General features: G+C 43.2%; 1 protein-coding gene across 1 annotated transcript in view; it reads left to right on the plus strand.

The window, feature by feature from the left end:
- Positions 1-19,632, plus strand: part of malrd1 (MAM and LDL receptor class A domain containing 1) — a 125,573-nt gene that overhangs the window by 68,151 nt on the left and 37,790 nt on the right. Inside the window, exons 20-21 of the mRNA XM_052506099.1 lie at positions 3,489-3,734; positions 4,464-4,621. Of these exons, the coding sequence (XP_052362059.1) occupies positions 3,489-3,734; positions 4,464-4,621 (404 nt within the window). The remainder of the gene's footprint in view (positions 1-3,488; positions 3,735-4,463; positions 4,622-19,632) is intronic.

Raw genomic sequence — 19,632 nt, forward strand, 5'->3', positions numbered from 1 at the left:
TAAATCAAGCTTAAAATCAAGCTCATATGTTAAAATGGGCCTGTTGTTGAGGAGGACAGGGAGATGAGAGACAGCCTATTCAGATGAGAGGGAATGAGCCAAAGTGATGGAAAGCCATGTGGGACAAATGTAATCAGACAGCAGTGGGACGGCACCTGATGCAAGAGGAGATTCATGGCTGTAACAGGTCATTACCGTAAGATTGCTGAGAGTCTGGATTCGGCTGCTCTGTGATGGTTATGGATCATGTTGTCAGTAACACACAACCCACCAGACAATAAACACCAATGCCACAGATTCTTATACTCCCCAATCCACCAGGGGACAATATCTAACCCAGGGTGAGTATATGGGGTCGAAGGGCAATGGGTCATTACAGTACCTGTGTACCAGTGGAGGCTGCTGAGGGGAGGACAGCTCATAATAATGGCTAGAATGGAGTGAATGGAATGGCATCAACTAAATTAGATCCATTTTTTAATGTACAGGCTTCTGAGCCATCATATCCCATAATGATCATCATATAAAAGTCCATTAATCCTCGGTATTGGGAGAGAGAGGTGAGGTGAATGGGGGAATAAATAGAGTTTGGCTTTTCTGTTATGATAGAACATATCAGACCTGGGTTCAAAAACTATTTTAAATCTTTCAAATACTTTGAGTGTTTACTCCATCCTGCGTGGAGTGCTAAGTGGGCAGGGTTTGCAGTTTTGGGACCTTTCTGATTGGTCCATTAAGCCCAGCTTGCTCAATCAAGCACTTATACGTTATTTAAATAATTTATTACCATTTGAACCCCCGTCTGGAGCATACAAGTACAAAATCAGCTATTTACAAAGGCAGAAACAACTTTCAACATTTGAAATGACTGGAAATGGAAATGATTGTCATGGTAGACCAAACTCTTTCTTCGTTGCCTTTGAGTGGCAAAATGGTTTCCTGTTTTTTACATGTCCATATATGGCCCCAAATTGCACCCTATTCCCTTTTGTGATGCCCTAATTTTGATGGTAGGGCTCTGGTCAAAATTAGTGCACTATAAAGGGAATAGGGTGCACATCATGCCACTATGGTGGGACCATATTCCTTTTGGTCCTGTGCACCTGAAGAAGTGGAAGAGAATATTAGAGGGGATTTATCCCCCTTTCTTTGCTTGAATTACTGGGACCACCCCTCTTCATCACGCATCATCACGCCTCTCTAATACTCCCAAACCCCAAGTCTGACCCCACTGGAATGCCTGGCTCCTATACAGCCACAATCCCCTCTTCTCAGCCGTCTACTCCCCCTCCTTCTAACACAAAGCCTTACTGCTCCCCTCCTTTGTCCTCCTAAGCCACTGACTGAAAGAGAGGCTAATGTATCATTCAGATCGTCTGCTTGCTCGGCTTACTTTTTTTATTCAATTTGAATTCTTGGCCTTTCAGGTCTCTTTGGTTGTTTTGAGATTCAGGATCAGCTTTGCCTTTTAGATCACAATTCATAACATTGCATGCACAAACGGGGGGGAACTGATACTAGATCATCACTCCTAGTCTGAGACACTTGATGTCGTTTCGACGAATGGCTTGACTAAACTGTATGGATTTTACTAACTCCACTAGATGTCATTAGCCCGACATTATGAAGGTGAAGTTCTGATCATGTAGAGGTGAGCTCACCATCTCAATACCTGCATTATTTAATAGCAACTGCCTCTTTAGTGTCACCTTGGGCCTTTTCATCCAGTCTGTGTGTGTGCGCATGTACACTACATTACCAAAAGTATGTGGACACCTACTTGTCGAACATCTCATTCCAAAATCATGGGCATTAATATGGAGTTGCGCCCCCCTCCCCTTTGTTGCCACAACAGCCTACAGGCTTTCCACTAGATGTTGGAACATTTGCTGCGGGGACTGCGGGGAGCATTAGTGAGGTCGGGCAATGATGTTGGGCGATTAGTCCTGGCAGTCAGCATTTCAATTAATCCCAAAGGGGTTCGATAGGGTTGAGGTCAGGGCTCTAGGCAGGCCAGTCAAGTTCTTCCACACCGATCTTGACAAACCATTTCTGTATGGACCTCACTTTGTGCACAGGGGGCATTGTCATGCTGAAACAGGAAAGGGCCTTCCCCAATCTGTTGCCACAAAGTTGCAAGCACAGAATAAACTAGAATGTCATTGTATGCTCGAGCGTTAAGATTTCCCTTCACTGGAACTAAGGGGCCTAGCCCGAACCATGAAAAACAGCCCTAGACCATAAATCCTCCTCCCTCAAACTTTACAGTTGGCACTATGGATTTAGGCAGGTAGCGTTCTCCTGGGTTCCACCAAACCCAGATTTGTCTGTCAGACTGCCAGATGGTGAAGCATGATTTGTCACTCCAGAGAACGCATTTCCACTGCCTCCAGAGTCAAATGGCGCTTGGCATTGCGCATGGTGAATTTAGGTTTGTGTGCAGCTACTCATTTCATGAACTCCCGATGAACAGCTTTTGTGCTGACGTTGCTTCTAGAGGCAGTTTGGAACTCTGTAGCGAGTGCTGCAACCGAGGACAGTGCCACATTAAAAGTCACTGAGCTCTTCAGTAAGTCCATTCTACTGCCAATGTTTGTCTATGGAGATTGGATGGGTGTGCTCAATGTTTTACAGCTCTCAGCAACGAGGTGTTGCTGAAATAGCAAGATCCACTCATTTGAAGGGTTGTCCCCATAATTTTGTATACATATAGAGTGTATTTCTGGTGATTGTTAGGTCTTAAGACCAGAGCCAACCCAAATCCACACAGCTGTTTGTGCACTGAATGGATACAACTTTTAAGTTGTGCACTATTTGTTTTGATTTTAATACTTCATTGATTTCCTATATCACTGTCCTTTGTCCAGTCTGGTCCTGCTTATCACCCTAGTCTCTTGGCCCCATATCCTATCCTTGGCCAAGGCCCAGAATTACTGCACTTTATACGGAATAGAGTGCCTTTTGGGACACAGACCTAGTGCTGGGCAGCCTGAACGTACCCTCTTTCATTTGAGTGGTGCTTCACTTCACTAATGGCTGACCCCTGACCTCTGCTCTACATGATGTATGAGGAAGCTAATGTATGCGAACATCATGCTAGCTACACACACAGATCCTGACGCTGCTGCAGTTTCCCTTTGCCTTCATGTGCAAGCCACTGAATGCTATACAATAGATTGACTTTGTGTAATTCTCAATGCATGGCCTCTCCCTTAGTGTGTGTGTGTGTGTGTGTGTGTGTGTGTGTGTGTGTGTGTGTGTGTGTGTGTGTGTGTGTGTGTGTGTGTGTGTGTGTGTGTGTGTGTGTGTGTGTGTGTGTGTGTGTGTGTGTGTGTGTGTGTGTGTGTGTGTGTGTGTGTGTGTGTGTGTGTGTGTTAGTGTGTCTGTCTCATGCAAGTATTATGCGTTATAATCCGTGTGTGTCTGTCTGTCTGTCTGTCTGGCTCAAGCATATATTATACATTGTAATCAGTGTGTGTGTTCCCTAGGCTCCTGTCCTCTGGGCCACCTGCAGTGTGAGAACGGCCAGTGTTTCCATCCAGACAAGAGCTGTGACTTCATAGACGTTTGCGCCGACGGCACCGATGAAAAGGATTGTGGGACTTCCTGCTCTTTCGAGAATGGTCGCTGTGGTTGGAAGAGCTCCCTGGCTGACAACTTTGATTGGGCATTGGGTGTGGGCTCGGTCCAGGGCATAAGACCTCCATTTGACCACACTCTGAAGAATGAGCATGGTAGTGTATTAGTGTATTTCTCTCTGCAATTCCTATGTGAATTCCCCTTATAGTCCACACTTTTTATAAAAACATGAAACTTGGTACAGTTGCACAGTTTGGAGCTCTGAGCATTTCTCTATCCGACCATAACCGAACAATGTATTTTTTACTTCACACTGTATCTGCTGAACCAAAGCTTAGAATAGGATCCAATAACATACTTAAATTGATTTGAGGAAGTATATAAAATGTAGCTTTTTTTTACATTCCCTACCTGCTCTGCGAATAAATTAAACCCGTATCCCAGCATTTTATGAGATAGTTGGATCACATTTCTTGGCTCAAGATGGAGAGGATTGCATTCCATACATAGGGCTCTGGTCAGTAGTGTATTGCGCTCTATAGGGAAAAGGATAGGATGCCATTAGGGATGTATCACAGACAAGGTATTGAATGGCTATTCATCTGCAGTATCTTGAGAAGTTTTTGAATTGACTAGGTCAAACAGTCTGTCGAATGTTCTAGATCACTGACTCCCATTGAATCCAGCATGTTCTTTTTTTAACTTTGGAGGTTTGATTATTGACTTGGTAAACTTTTTTGTGCCCTCTGTAATGGCAACCACTGAAGGCACATAGGGGCAATTGCAGTGATCGCCACCCCATGACCTCACTGTAATTTGTCTGAGGAGGTGGCTATCAATCTGCTTCACACCTCTTTCTCTATCTCTCTTTCTCTCTCACCCAGGCCATTTTGTCTATCTGGAAGCTACTCCAGTGGGATTTAAAGGTGATAAGGCTCACATGAAGAGCTCTGTGTGGAAGGAGTCCAGTGCCACCTGCAAGCTCACCTTCTGGTACTACATTTCCCACAAAGCATCAGGAACCATCCGCTTACTGGTCAAGGTAAAAATGTTATTTTACTTATTGTTGAGGGATGGACATAATATGGAATAGTATACAGTTGAAGTCGGAAGTTTACATACACCTTAGCCAACTACATTTTTCACAATTCCTGAAATTTAATCCTAGTAAAAATTCCCTGTCTTAGGTCAGTTAGGATCACCACTTTATGTCCATCCCTAACTAGAACATCTCCTGACAAGATAGAACTGCCAAAGGGGGCGGTGTTGCAATCTACTGCAGAGATAGCCTGCAGAGTTCTGTCTTACTATCCAGGTCTGTGCCCAAACAATTTGAGCTTCTACTTTTAAAATTCCACCTTTATTTTAAGAATGTAAAATGTCAGAATAATAATAGAGAGAATGATTTATTTCAGCTTCTATTTCATCACATTCGCAGTGGGTCAGAAGTTTACATACACTCAATTGTAATTTGGTAGAATTGACTTTAAATTGTTTAACTTGAGTAAAACGTTTTGGGTAGCCTACCACAAGCTTCCCACAATAAGTTGGGTGAAATTTGGCCCATTCCTCCTGACAGAGCTGGTGTAACTGAGGTTTGTAGGCCACCTTGCTCGCACACACTTTTTCAGTTCTGCCCACACTTTTTCTATAGGATTGAGGTCAGGGCTTTGTAATGGCCACTCCAATACCTTGACTTTGTTGTCTTTAAGCCATTTTTCACTTTCCAGAAACAAGTCTCTCACCATTGCTGCTTGTTATAGGTCACCCTCTGCCCCCAGCTGTGCCCTGGACACCATATGTGAATTGATTGACCCCCATCTATCTTCAGAGCTCGTTCTGCTAGGTGACGTAAACTGGGACATGCTTAACACCCAGACATCCTACAATCTAAGCTTGATGCCCTCGATCTCACACAAATAATCAATGAACCTACCAGGTACCACCCCAAAGCCGTAAACACGGGCACCCTCATAGATATCATCCTAACCAACTTGCCCTCTAAATACACCTCTGCTGTTTTCAACTCAGAGATCGCTGCCTTATTGCCTGCATCTGTAATGGGTTAGCGGTCAAACGACCTCCACTCATCACTGTCAAACGCACCCTGAAACACTTCAGCGAGCAGGCCTTTCTAATTGACCTGGCCCGGGTATCCTGGAAGGATATTGACTTCATCCCGTCAGTAGAGGATGCCTGTTTTTTTTATGCCTTCCTCACCATCTTAAATAAGCATGCCCCATTCAAGACATTTAGAACCAGGAACAGATATAGCCCTTGGTTCTCTCCAGACCTGACTACCCTTAACCAACACAAAAACATCCTATGGCGTTCTGCATGAACATCGAACAGCCCCCGTGATATGCAACTTTTCAGGGAAGTTAGGAACCAATATACACAGGCAGTTAGAAAAGCTAAGGCTAGATTTTTCAAGCAGAAATTTGCTTCCTGCAACACAAACTCAAAAAAGTTCTGGGACACTGTAAAGTCCATGGAGAATAAGAACACCTCCTCCCAGCTGCCAACTACACTGAGGATAGGAAACCGATAAATCCACTATAATTGACAATTTCAATAAGCATTTTTCTACGGCTGGCCATGCTTTCCACCTGGCTACCCCTACCCAAGTCAACAGCACTGCACCCCCCACAACAACTTGCCCAAGCCTTCCCCATTTCTCCTTCTCCCAAATCCAGTCAGCTGGTGTTCTGAAAGAGCTGCAAAATCTGGACCCCCTACAAATCAGCCGGGCTAGACAATCTGGACCATTTCTTTCTAAAACTATCTGCTGAAATTGTTGCAACCCCTATTACTAGCCTGTTCAACCTATCTTTTGTATCGTCTGAGATTCCCAAAGATTGGAAAGCTGCCTTGGTCATTCCCCTCTTCAAAGGGTGTGACACTCTAGACCCAAACTGCTACAGACCTATATCTATCCTACCCTGTCTTTCTAAGGTCTTCGAAAGCCAAGTTAACAAACAGATTACCGACCATTTTGAATCCCACCGTACCTTCTCCGCTATGCAATCTGGTTTCAGAGCTGGTCATGGGTGCACCTCAGCCATGCTCAAGGTCCTAAATTACATCATAACCGCCATCGATAAGAGACATTACTGTGTAGCCATATTCATCGACCTGTCCAACGCTTTCGACTCTGTCAATCACCACATCCTCATCGGCAGACTCGACAGCCTTGGTTTCTGAAATGAGAACGCAGACGACACCATTCCTAATACTTCTGGCCCTTTGGCACTGTGTTAACTTTTTATGGCTGCAGGGGCAGTATTGAGTAACTTGGATGAAAGGTGCCCCGAGATGCCCAGAGTAAACGGCCTGCTCCTCAGTCCCAGTTGCTAATATATGCATAGTATTATTAGTATTGGATAGAAAACACTCTGAAGTTTCTAAAACTGTTTGAATGATGTCTGTGAGTATAACAGAACTCATATGGAACTCATATGGAAGAAATATGGAAGAAATCCAAACAGGAAGTGAGAAATCTGAGGTTGGTCGATTTTCAACCCAGCCCTTATTGAATTCACAGCGGGATATGGATGAAGTTGCACTTCCTAGGGCTTCTACTAGATGTCAACCGTCTTTAGATGCTTGAATGGGGCTTCTACTGTGTTGTGGGTCTGAATAAGAGCTGATGGAGTCCGGTTACTGGCAGAGGGTCAGGTCCCGGTCATGTGCAATTCACATGATAGCGACCTGCGTTCCATGGCTTTTCTACACACAAAGGAATTCTCCGGTTGGAACTTTATTGAAGATTTATGATAACAACACCCTAAAGATTGATTCTATACTTAGTTTGACAAGTTTCTTCGACCTGTAATATAACTTTTTGAAGTTTTCATCTGACGTTCAGATTGGACCTGCACGAGCATTTGGATTTGTATACCTAAGCCCTAGCAAAAGTAGCTACTTGGACATTATAGAACAAATCAAGCATTTATTGTGGAACTAGGATACCTGGGAGTGCATTCTGATGAAGATCATCAAAGGTAAGGGAATATTTACAATGTGATTTCTGGTTTCTGTTGTTTTAGCGAGCGTTTGACAGTGATGAGGGGTGGTCGTTTGACCGAAGACCCATTACGGATGCAGGCAATGAGGCAGTGATCGCTGATATCTTGGTTGAAAACAGCAGAGGTGTATTTGGAGGGCAAGTTGGTTAGGATGATATCTATGAGGGTGCCCGTGTTTACGGCTTTGGGGTTGTACCTGGTAGGTTCATTGATCATTTGTGTGAGATTGAGGGCATCAAGCTTAGATTGTAGGATGTCTGGGGTGTTAAGCATGTCCCAGTTTAGGTCACCTAGCAGTACGAGCTCTGAAGATGGATGGGGGGCAATCAGTTCACATATGGTGTCCAGAGCACAGCTGGGGGCAGAGGGTGGCCTATAGCAGGCGGCAACGGTGAGAGACTTGTTTTTAGAGACGTGGATTATTAAAAGTAGAAGTTCAAATTGTTTGGGTACAGACCTGGATAGTAGGACAGAACTCTGCAGGCTATCTCTGCAGTAGTTTGCAACACCGCCCCCTTTGGTCATTCTATCTTGTCTGAAAATGTTGTAGTTAGGGATGGAGATTACATAGTTTTTGGTGGTCTTCCTAAGCCAGGATTCAGACATGGCCAGGACATCCGGGTTGGCAGAGTGTGCTAAAGCATTGAATAAAACAAACTTAGGGAGGAGGCTTCTAATGTTAACATGCATGAAACAAGGCTATTACGTTTACAGAAGTCATAAAAAGAGAGCACCTGGGGAATAGGAGTGGAGCTAGGCACTGCAGGGCCTGGATTCACCTCTACATTACCAGAGGAACAGAGGAGGAGTAGGATAAGGGTATGGCTAAAAGCTATGAGAATTGGTCGTCTAGGACGTCTGGAACAGAGAGTAAAAGGAGCAGATTTCTGGGGGCGATAAAATAGCTTCAAGGTATAATGTACAGACAAAGGTATGGTAGGATATGAATAAAGTGAAGGTAAACCTAGGCATTGAGTGATGATGAGAGAGATATTATCTCTAGAAACATCATTGAAACCAGGTCATCGCATGTGTGGGTGGTTGAACTGAAAGGTTGGATAAGGTATAGCGGGCAGGGCTAGAGGATCTACAGTGACATAAGCCAATAAACACTAACCAGAACAGCAATGGACAAGGCATATTGACATTAAGGAGAGGCATGGTTAGCCGAGTGATCATAAGGGTCCAATGAGTAGTGAGGTTGGTTTTGGTCACTGCGATTCAAACAGCTAGCCGGGCCATGGGAAGCAAGCTGGCAGAGGATGGAGGTCTGTTTTTAGCCACCTCATGCGTTTCCATCGGTAAATTAGTGGGGTTTCATGTGGTAGAGGGGACCAATCCAATTGGCAAAATAGATGTAGTTATAGTGACCCAAGAAAATTGTCCAATGGACCTATTCAGATAGCAGCCGATAAGACAGCTAATGATTAGCGGGCCGCAGATGGGCGTTCAGGTAACGTCGCGATGGATGGGCCAGTTGGATAACTCCCTCGGGCAGATAACGTTGGTATTCCAGTCGTGAAGGCCCGGTGGGGCTCCGCGTCCGCTGTAAAACGGGTCCGGATAGGTGATTGTAGCCCAGGAGTGGCTGATGGAACTCTTCAGCTGGCTAGCTCCGGAATAATTGATATTTGCTCCGGGACCGACGTAAGCCAATAGTCACTCGGATAGCAGCTAGCGAGCTGCAAGATCCAGGTGTAAATGTCCAGAGCTTGCGGTAGAATTCCGGGGATATGGAGAGAAATAGGTCCGGTATGCTCTGGTCTGAGTCGCGTTGTACAAAACTGGCGATAGCTTTTCGAGCTAAAGAATAGTTGATGACCGCCAACCATGGTTAGCTGAATACTAATGTTAGCCAGTGAATTGGCTAGCTTCTGGCTAGCTTCTGTTGTGGATTTGAGGTGAATAATAATTTTTTTAAATAAATTGGTGAGGCGGGTTGCAGGAGTGTTTTGAAGTTGAGTTTTTAGAAGAAAAAATATATGCGAAGAAAATATGTAAATATATATACACGGGACACGACAAGACGAGGACAAAGGACGTCTGACTGCTATGCCATCTTGGATCTAGAAATATTCTACCCATTACTGCGACCTGTACGCTCTCGTTGGCTGGCACTCGCTTCATACTCGCCGCCAAACCTACTGGCTCCAGGTCATCTACAAGTCTCTGCTAGGTAATGCCCCGCCTTATCTCAGCTCACTGGTCACCATAGCGGCAGCCACCCGTAGCACGCGCTCCAGCAGGTATATCTCACTGGTCACCCCCAAAGCCAATTCTTCCTTTGGCTGCCTTTCCTTCCAGTTCTCTGCTGCGAATGACTGGAACGACTGCAAAAATCACTGAAGCTGGAGATTCATATCTCCCTCACTATCTTTAAGCACCAGCTGTCAGAGCAGCTCACAGATCACTGCACCTGTACATAACCCATCTGTAAATAGCCCATCCAACTACTTCACCTCCTACTGTATTTATTTACTATATTTATCTTGCTCCTTTGCACCCCAGTATCTCTACTTGCACATTCATATTCTGCACATCTACCATTCCAGTGTTTAATTGCTATATTGTAATTACTTCGCCACCATGGCCCATTTACTGCCTTAACTTCCTTATCCTACCTCATTTGCACACACTGTATATGTACTTTTTCTACTGTATTATTGACTGTATGTTTGTTCATTCCATGTGTAACTCTGTGTTGTTGTATGTGTCGAACTGCTTTGCTTTATCTTGGCCAGGTCGCAGTTGTAAATGAGAACTTGTTCTCAACTAGCCTACCTGGCTAAATAAAGGTGAAATAAAAATGTGCAGTTGCAAACCGTAGTCTGGCTTTTTTTTATGGCAGTTTTGAAGCAGTGGTTTCTTCCTTGCTGAGCGGCATTTCAGGTTATGTGGATATAGGACTCGTTTTACTGTGGATATAGATACTTTTGTACCTGTTTCCTCCAGCATCTTCACAAGGTCCTTTGCTGTTGTTCTGGGATTGATTTGCACTTTTCACACCAAAGTACGCACCAAAGAACGCATCTCCTTCCTGAGTGGTATGACTGCTGCGTGGTCCCATGGTGTTTATACTTGCGTACTATTGATTGTACAGATGAACGTGGTACCTTCAGGCGTTTGGAAATTGCTCCCAAGGATGAACCAAAATGGTTGAGGTCTGCAGTTTTTTTTCTGAGGTCTTGGCTGATTTCTTTTGATTTTCCCATGATGTCAAGTAAAGAGGCACTGAGTTTGAAGGTAGGCCTTGAAATACATCCACAGGTACACCTCCAATTGACTCAAATGATGTCAATTAGCCTATCAGAAGCTTCTAAAGCAATGACATCATTTTCGGGCATTTTCCAAGCTGTTTAAATGCACAGTCAACTTAGTGTATGTCAACTTCTGACCCACTGGTGAATTATAAGTGAAATAATCTGTCTGTAAACAATTGTTGGAAAAATGACTTGTGTCATGCACAAAGTAGATGTCCTAACCGACTTGCCAAATCTATAGTTTGTTAACAAGACATTTGTAGAGTGGTTGAAAAACAAGTATTAATGATTCCAACCTAAGTGTATGTAAACTTCCGACTTCAACTGTATGTGCATTTACATTGAATGCAGCTAGAAATATATCTGTTTGCATATATCTGTTTGTCCATAGGATGTCATTGCTGATGACTCGCGTAGATGGGATGTCTCCCAAATGGCACCCTGTTCCCTATAAAGTGCACAGGCTCTCTTGATTCTTGCTTTGTATTTTTTGTTTACTCTCAAACATGATTAAACTTGGCATGGTAGTGCTCAAGGTTAAGGTGCAAACAATGCTTTAGATCTGCAGGTTCGTGAGTGTCCGTGTGTGTGATACTCTTGTTGTTTAGCTACGGCAGGGTACAGGCCATGAATGCTGATCATACACACGCACGCAAACACACACACTGTTCTGTGCGTTAGCGTACACATGTGGTACTGTGTGTATGTGTGCTTGACACTGTGTGTGTGTGTGTGTGTGTGTGTGTGTGTGTGTGTGTGTGTGTGTGTGTGTGTGTGTGATCGTGCGCTCGCGTGTGTTAGCTTTCTCGAATGGTTCCCTGTGTGTGTGAGCTTGCACACACAGCAAGAACCATTCTGTGCAATTTGCAAAGCAGGTCAGGAAGTCATCATGTAAATTTCAGCAAAGCCTCTTATCCCTCTTCTAGCAGCAAGGGGTGGTATCCCACCTACAGGAATTAGCATTTCATTAAGCTTCCCCTGATAAAGGAGGCAACTGTTATGCTAATAACCCAGATAATGCCTTATGCAGGAAACTGGACTGCCTGCGGTAACACTAGCTCGCGTAACAGAGCTCATGGTGCATGGTGAGTGTGTAAGAAAGAGAGCTACAGGCGATGAGAGCAAAATGGCACCCTATTTCCTGCATGTATATAGTGCCTGGTTAAAAGTAGTGCACTATACAGGGAATTAGGTGCATTTGAGATGTACCTTAGGAGTCCAGTGCACCAGAGCCTGAAGTCACCGTATCTTGTCAGAGGGTTGGTTGCTAAGGGGATGGATGTTTAGAAATGATTTAAACCCCCAGAACATATATTTTAGGCAATGGTGTCATCTCTGCGATTACTCTAGGTGACTGTACTAAGTTAAAATAACACAATTCAATCATTTGTTTTCACAGAAACCACTACAGGATATTAAAAAACAGCAACAGACACTTTACACAAAAAAAACATATGGGGACAAGGGGACTGTACAGGTGCAGTGATAGAAGGGATGATCATCATTATTCACACCACAGATCAGGAATCACATATGGGTCTGTGAAGTGCAGTTCCATACGTGAAGGTAATGTGCTATGTCCATTTATGTCATTGTACTGCCCCCACTCATTTAACTGAGCTGCATTGCTTGGATTTTGAGCCCACCACGCTATTCCATAGGATCACTCTCATGATGGAGGTGTGGGGACAAAATGTCACGCGTGATCATGGACATGAGTTCTAAGTTAACAGTAGTATCAGGTCAGAGTGGGAGAAAAAGGGAGTCGTGGTGGGCCATTTATTAATGTAGGTGTGTGTGTGTGTGTGTGTGTGTGTGTGTGTGTGTGTGTGTGTGTGTGTGTGTGTGTGTGTGTGTGTGTGTGTGTGTGTGTGTGTGTGTGTGTGTGTGTGTGTGTGTGTGTGTGTGTGTGTGTGTGTGTGTGTGTGTGTGTATGCGACCCGAGCGACACTCTGATCTCTTTGTCACTGTGTTCGTATGAAGTATGAGGAGCTCTAGTCTGTACAGGCCAAGTTGAGAGTACACGCGCGCACACACACTGCTCTGTGTGCTGTGGATATTGGCTAAAATTGTCAAAGACCCCAACCACCCAAGCCATAGACTATTTTCTCTGCCTCCGCACGGCAAGAGGTGCCAGTGCATCAAGTCTGACACCAACAGGCTGTTGAACGGCTTCTATCCCCAAGCAATACGACTGATAAATAGCCAACAAAATAGCTACACAGACCGAGTTTACCTTGTATCTTTATTTGAGTCTCTATGCACAATCACAGGGCCCTACACACTCACACCCACTGTCACTACAACACACACACACACACTCACTCCATCATTTGCTCACTCGCACATAATATGCACATACATGTCTACTGACGACTCTACACACTCGCACACCCGCTCACATACAATCTGCTGCTACTCTGTTTATCTTATATCCTGTTGCCTGGTCACCTTACCTCTAAACAGTACCAGTCAAAAGTTTGGACACACCTACCTTTTGCCAAACTTTTGACTGGTACTGTACCCTCTATCACTACAATATCTCTGCACATGTAAATATAGTATTGTGTATATATAGGACACAGTGTAATATGAACAGAGAGGTGGTCTTCAAAGGTGTTTGCAGAACAAAGGGAACTAACTGAACTGCAATTATGACTCAGGAGTCCTTGATGGGTAGGGAGGAGGGTGAACTGCATATACCTGGCCTTAATCACTAAACACTTTTCCTCTGAATTTACAGTACCTTCAGAAATTATTCGCACCGTTGACTTGTTCCACATTTTGTTGTGTTATAGCCTGAATTTAAAATGTATTCAATTGTGATTTTATGTCACTGGCCTACACACAATACCCCATAATGTCAAAGTGGAATTATGTTTTTAGAATTTTATACAAATTAATTTAAAATGAGCTGAAATGTCTTGCTATTACCCCATTGTTATGGCAAGCCTAAATCAGTTCAGGACTAAAATTGTGCTTAACAATTCACATAATAAGTTGCATGGACTCTGTGTGCAATGGTGTTTAACATGTTTTTTTTAACGACTACCTCATTTTTGTACCCCACACATACAATTATCTGTAAGGTCCCTCAGTTGAGTAGTGAATTTCAAACACAGTTTTAACAACAAAGACCAGAGTCAATAAGGTGCAGAACAGCAGGCAGGCTCAGGATCAGGGTAGGCAGAATGGTCAGAACCAGGGAAACAGAACTTGAGAAAGCAGGGAGAAGGGAAACCACGCTGGCAAGACCTGACAAGAGGAACTGGCAACAGACAAACGGAGGACACAAGTGTAAATACACTGGGGATAATGAGGAAGATGGGCGACACCTGGAGGGGGTGGAGACAAGCACAAAGACAGGTGAAACAGATCAGGGTGACACAGAGATTTTCCTACACCTCGCAAAGAAGGGCACCTATTAGTAGATGAGCAAAACATTTACAAAGCAGACATTGAATATCCCTTTGAGCATTGTGAAGTTCTGAATTACACTTTGGATGATGTATCAATACACCCATTAACTACAAAGTTGCCAGAGAGGAAGGAAACCATGAAGCCAATGATGACTTTTACACAGTTGCAGAGTTTAATGGTTGTGATGGAAGACAACTAAGGATGGATCAACAACATTGTAGTTACTCCACAATACTAACCTAAATGACAGAGAGAAAAGAAAGAAGCCTGAACAGAATAAAAATATTAGCAATACGGCACTAAAGTAAAACTGTAAAAAAATACCAAAATCTTTATGTCCTGAATACAAAGCGTTATGTTTGTGGCAAATCCAACATAACACATCACTGAGTATCGCTCTTCATATTTTCAAGTATGGTGGTAGCTGCATCATGTTATGGGTATTATTGTCATCAGCAAGGACTAGGGAGTTTTTTTTAGGATACAAATAAATGGAATAGCGCTAAGCAGAGGCAAAATCCTAGAGGAAAACCTGGTTCAGTCTGCTTTCCAACAGACACTGGAAGACAAATTCACCATTGAGCAGGACAATAACCTAAAAAACAAGGCCAAATATACACTGGAGTTGCTTACCAAGACAACATTGAATGTTCTTGAGTAGCCTAGTTACTGTTTTGACTTAAATTGGCTTGAAAATCTGTGGCAAGACCTGAAAATGGCTGTCTAGCAATGATTAAACAACCAACTTGACAGAGCTTGAAGAATTTGAATAATAATAATGTGCAAATATTGTACAATCGAGGTGTGCAAAGCTCTTAGACTTACCCAGAAAGGGGTTGAATGCTTTTAATCAAGATATAGCATTTGTTTTTGTTTTTTAAAATTTTGACAAATGTTAGAATTTTTTTGTACACTTTGACAGAGTATTTTGTGTAGATTGGACAAAAACATTTAAATCCATATTAATCTAACTTATATCACAACAAAATGTGGGAAAAGGTCAAGGGGTGTGAATACTTTCTGAAGGCACTGTAACTTCTATTCCGTAGAGCTGTCTATTCATATCAGGATTGGTAATTTCTGAGCAATCTATCAAGACCCAAGTGCAGACTGTGTGGAAGTAACAATATTTATTGTAACAGGGGCAGGCAAATGACAGGTTAAGGCAGGCAGGGTTCGATAATCCAGAGTAGTGGGGCCAAGGTACAGGACGGCAGGCAGGCCCAGGGTCAGGTCAGGCAGAGGTCGGTAATCCAGAGAAGGGGCAAAGGTACAGGATGGCAGGCAGGCGGGCTCGGAGTCAGGACAGGCAGGGGTCAAAACCAGGAGAGCAAGAAAAGAAAATTGAGACTGGAAAAAGCAGGCGCTGAGACACAAAACACTGGTAGGCTTGAACAAACAAGACGAACTTGCACAGACAAACAGAAAACACAGGTAAAAATACCCAGGGATTAAGTGGAGAATATGGGCGACACCTGGAGGGGGCGTGGAGACGAGTACAAGGACAGGTGAAACAGATCACGGCGTGACAGCAATCAGTCCTGATCAGACTTCTCTATCAATGGCTCAGCCCACCGGGAGGGAATAGAATTAGTGTAGGCAGTCTGTGACACTGGGCCTGTCACAAACGTAGTGCACTAATTTTGCCCAGAGTCCTATGGGTCAAAAGTGGGGCACTATGTAGGGAATGGGTTGCCATTTGGGATGCAAAATTTGAATCTGAGCTGTTAGGTATAAGATAGAAACACGGTGACACATTTTTCTCAATCACTTAATCCTCAAACAGAGAACAGAAAAAACATAATGTACTCTGAATTGAAGGTGAGCCGACAGCCAAACAGCTGCCAGCAGCCCCGTAAAATGAAAAGGCCATGAATATAAATGGGATTTCAGCTTAGCAGGACATTTAATATAATAGTACGTCATTAGGGAGATTTTAATGGCGATTGCAACTTTCCCCTGTCCGTTTAGGCTACTGCGACTGTCATCAAATGTGATCAAATGATGCCAATGATACATTTATGTAAATGTCTACCCGGCGTCGTAATGCATAGTGGATTTTGCGGGTTGCGCTGCGGCGACTCTTTTGAATGAACTCTGAAATGTATCTGATAAGTGCCTCGATAGATATCGCATTGAGACATCAAATATGAGCTATGCCGGTATGATCCATCAGTCAGCCACCGCACCGAGACTAGTTTTATGGATGGAGCTCCCTTTCTATATCACACACACACAAATCTGGATAAATCACGTGGTAAAATTGACTATTAATCTTTTACATTCGCCGTAACAAGATTATTTCTAGCAAGGACTCCATTGGCATACAGCAGGCTGGTGGAGAGGACACGGACTGTGCATGGCTCACCCTCGGGTGCATTTTAATATACTTTTAAACTGCAGAGTATAACATGACATTGCCTGTCCTCTGTTTTGAGTAGGTTAGGCCCAGACTCTTTCATTGCAATGGCTATGTAAACTAAGGCCCTTGGCAAAGTTTCGGTAACCATGAAGCCACAGCAAATTGCTGAGCCTGACTGTAAATTCCTGTCCCTGGCCATAAACCACATATCATAGGTGAGACATGTATCTTAACCCTTTAAACTCGTTGGGAGTTGGCCAATATGGATAGGGCTAAATTGAAATGTTTCTTACAGAGGAAATATGAAAATGCATAACCATGGTAGCAATTGAAAAGGAACAGTTTGTAGATTATCAGACCAAAGGTGAGGGAATAACAGGAAACACTGTTTAACTGATGACCGAAGTCGCGGTGAGCCAAAGTCCCCCCCCGGCCAAACCCTCCCCTAACCCAGACGACGCTGGGACAATTGCGCGCCCAGTTTTCTTCACAGTAGACAAGCAATGTGAAGTGCACATTTGGACTCACGGGTGTTTGGCTTGCTTATATGACATCAAAACGGTATTTATTATAATCATCAACGGCTCATCTTTCCAAATACAATTACAGCATTTCACTCACCCAGTCAACTAAACATTTACAAAAGTTTCCAATTAGCGGGAGGGATGGGGGCAACTTCTTACCCCGCGCAGTGCTCAAGGTCAGAACGGCTGTCAGTCAAAACCCATACAGCGCTGTGAAGCGCAGAGCCTGAGGTCTGTGACGTCATGTATAGCATTTTACCTTCCATCCACTGTGTTCCAATGAAGGTATTTATCAGTGCAAAAATGTGCCATTTTCAACCCGTATAACTGTACTATAAAGTGCTATAAGAATGGCAAGCAATAACCTGAACCACAAGATATTCATATGGCTGTAACAGAAAAAGACAGGATAAAAATGATCTGATTATATGAATCATGACATTTTATGGGAAACGGATAGTTAAATCCATATTCTCCACCATTTACATACTCTTTGAACTAACCAGCCAAGGTATCCATTAACCTAATCTGTCTGAGGAGCTTTTTAATATTATTGTTTCTTATCATTCCCTGTCACAGCGTTTGAGAAATGGGCCTCGTCCCAAATGGCACTCCATTTGCTATATAGTGCACTAATTTTGACCCGGGTCCATAGGACTCTGGTCGAAAGTACTGCACTGCAGTGCCTTCAGGAAGTATTCACACCTCTTTTTCCACAATTTGCTGTGTTACAGACTACATTTAAAATTGATTTTTGAGATTTTGTATTGAGATTGTGTCACTGATCTACACATAATACCCCATAATGTCAAAGTGGAATTATGTTTTTAGAAAGCTTACAAAGGTATTAGAAATGAAGGGCTGAAATGTCTTGATAAGTATTCAACCCTTTTGTTATGGCCTAAATAAGTTCAGGAGTAAAACTGTTCTTAAGAACTCACATAATAAGTTGCATGGACTCTGTGTGCAATAATAATGTTTAACACGATTTTTGAAGGACCGTCTCATCTCTGTACCTCACACATACAATGATCTGTAAGGTTCCTCAGTCGAGCAGTGAATTTCAAGCACAGATTCAACCACAAAGACCACAGAGTTTTCCCAACGGTTCGCAAAGAAGGGCACATATTGATTGATGGGTTAAAAAAAAACATGTTGAATATCCCTTTGAGCATGTTGCAGTTATTCATTACACTTTGGATGGTGTGTCAATACACCCGGTCACTAAGAAGATATAGGTGTCCTTCCTAACTCTGTTGCCGGAGTCGAAGGAAACCCCTCAGGGATTTAAAACACTTACAGAGTTTAATGGCTGTGGTAGGAGATAACTGAGGATGGATCAACAACATTGTAGTCACTCCGCAATACTAACATAAATGGTAGAGTAAAAAGAAGGAAGACTGTACTGAATAAAAAATATTCCAGAACATGCATCCTGTTTGCAACAAGGCACTAAAGTAATACTGCAAAACATGACCTAAAACACAAGGCTGGAGTTTCTTACCAAGACGACATTGAATGTTCCTGAGTGGCCTAGTTACAGTTTTGTCTTAAATCGTCTTGAAAATCTATAGCAAGACTTAAAAATGGCGGTCTAGCATTGATCAACAACCAACTTGACAGAGCCTGAAGAATTTTAAAATGAATAATGGGCAAATATTGTACAATCTAGGTGTGCAAAGCTCTTAGCAACTTACCCAGAAAGACTAACAGCTGTAAGGTAATTCAAATGTATTGACTCAGGGGGTTGAATATGTATCTTATCAAGATATATTAGTGTTTGTTTTCCATACATTTTTCTTCCACTTTGACATTAACCCCACTTTGTAACACAACAAAATGTGGAAAAAGTCAAAGGGTGTGAATACTTTCTGAAGGTACTGTATATACGGAATAGGGTGCCATTTGGGATCTAGTCAAGGTCTGTCTGTTTAAATGATCCTACTAGAAGGAAGCGATGGGGGGGCAGGTGGATCTCCATTTGCGTGTGACAACTGAGAGCTGTATCCTCAGTCCCCACACCATCGGCCCAGACCTCTAAAAATCTATATTCCCTCTGTCTCAATCAGAGACGACAATTCAGTCCATACCACTTTATCCTCACTCGTATTCCAATTAGTCCACGATTAGGTGGTTTGGCAGCAAACTGGGAGGTGATACAGTATATTGTGTTTTTGCTTCACTCCAACCAGTACTGTGAGGGTGCCTGGAAAAGTGGGTATACTCTACTTTTGCCAAACTGGAACACTGGAGATTAAACAAGACTGAATCCAAACATTACCCTGTTGATTTTATGTGTATTTAAATGATTACAAGGCTTTGAGTGAGAGGTCTAACTGGTGTCTCCAAGTGGCCACACACCTTTCCAAACTGTGCACAGTTCCTATGTAATTTCAATGCACTTTTATGACTTAAGGAAAGAGCCTTCAACTATAAGGTGCTTTTTTTTTTACCTCTCC

The sequence above is a fragment of the Oncorhynchus keta genome, chromosome 4 (assembly GCF_023373465.1).
Source record: "Oncorhynchus keta strain PuntledgeMale-10-30-2019 chromosome 4, Oket_V2, whole genome shotgun sequence".
Lineage (NCBI taxonomy): Eukaryota > Metazoa > Chordata > Actinopteri > Salmoniformes > Salmonidae > Oncorhynchus > Oncorhynchus keta.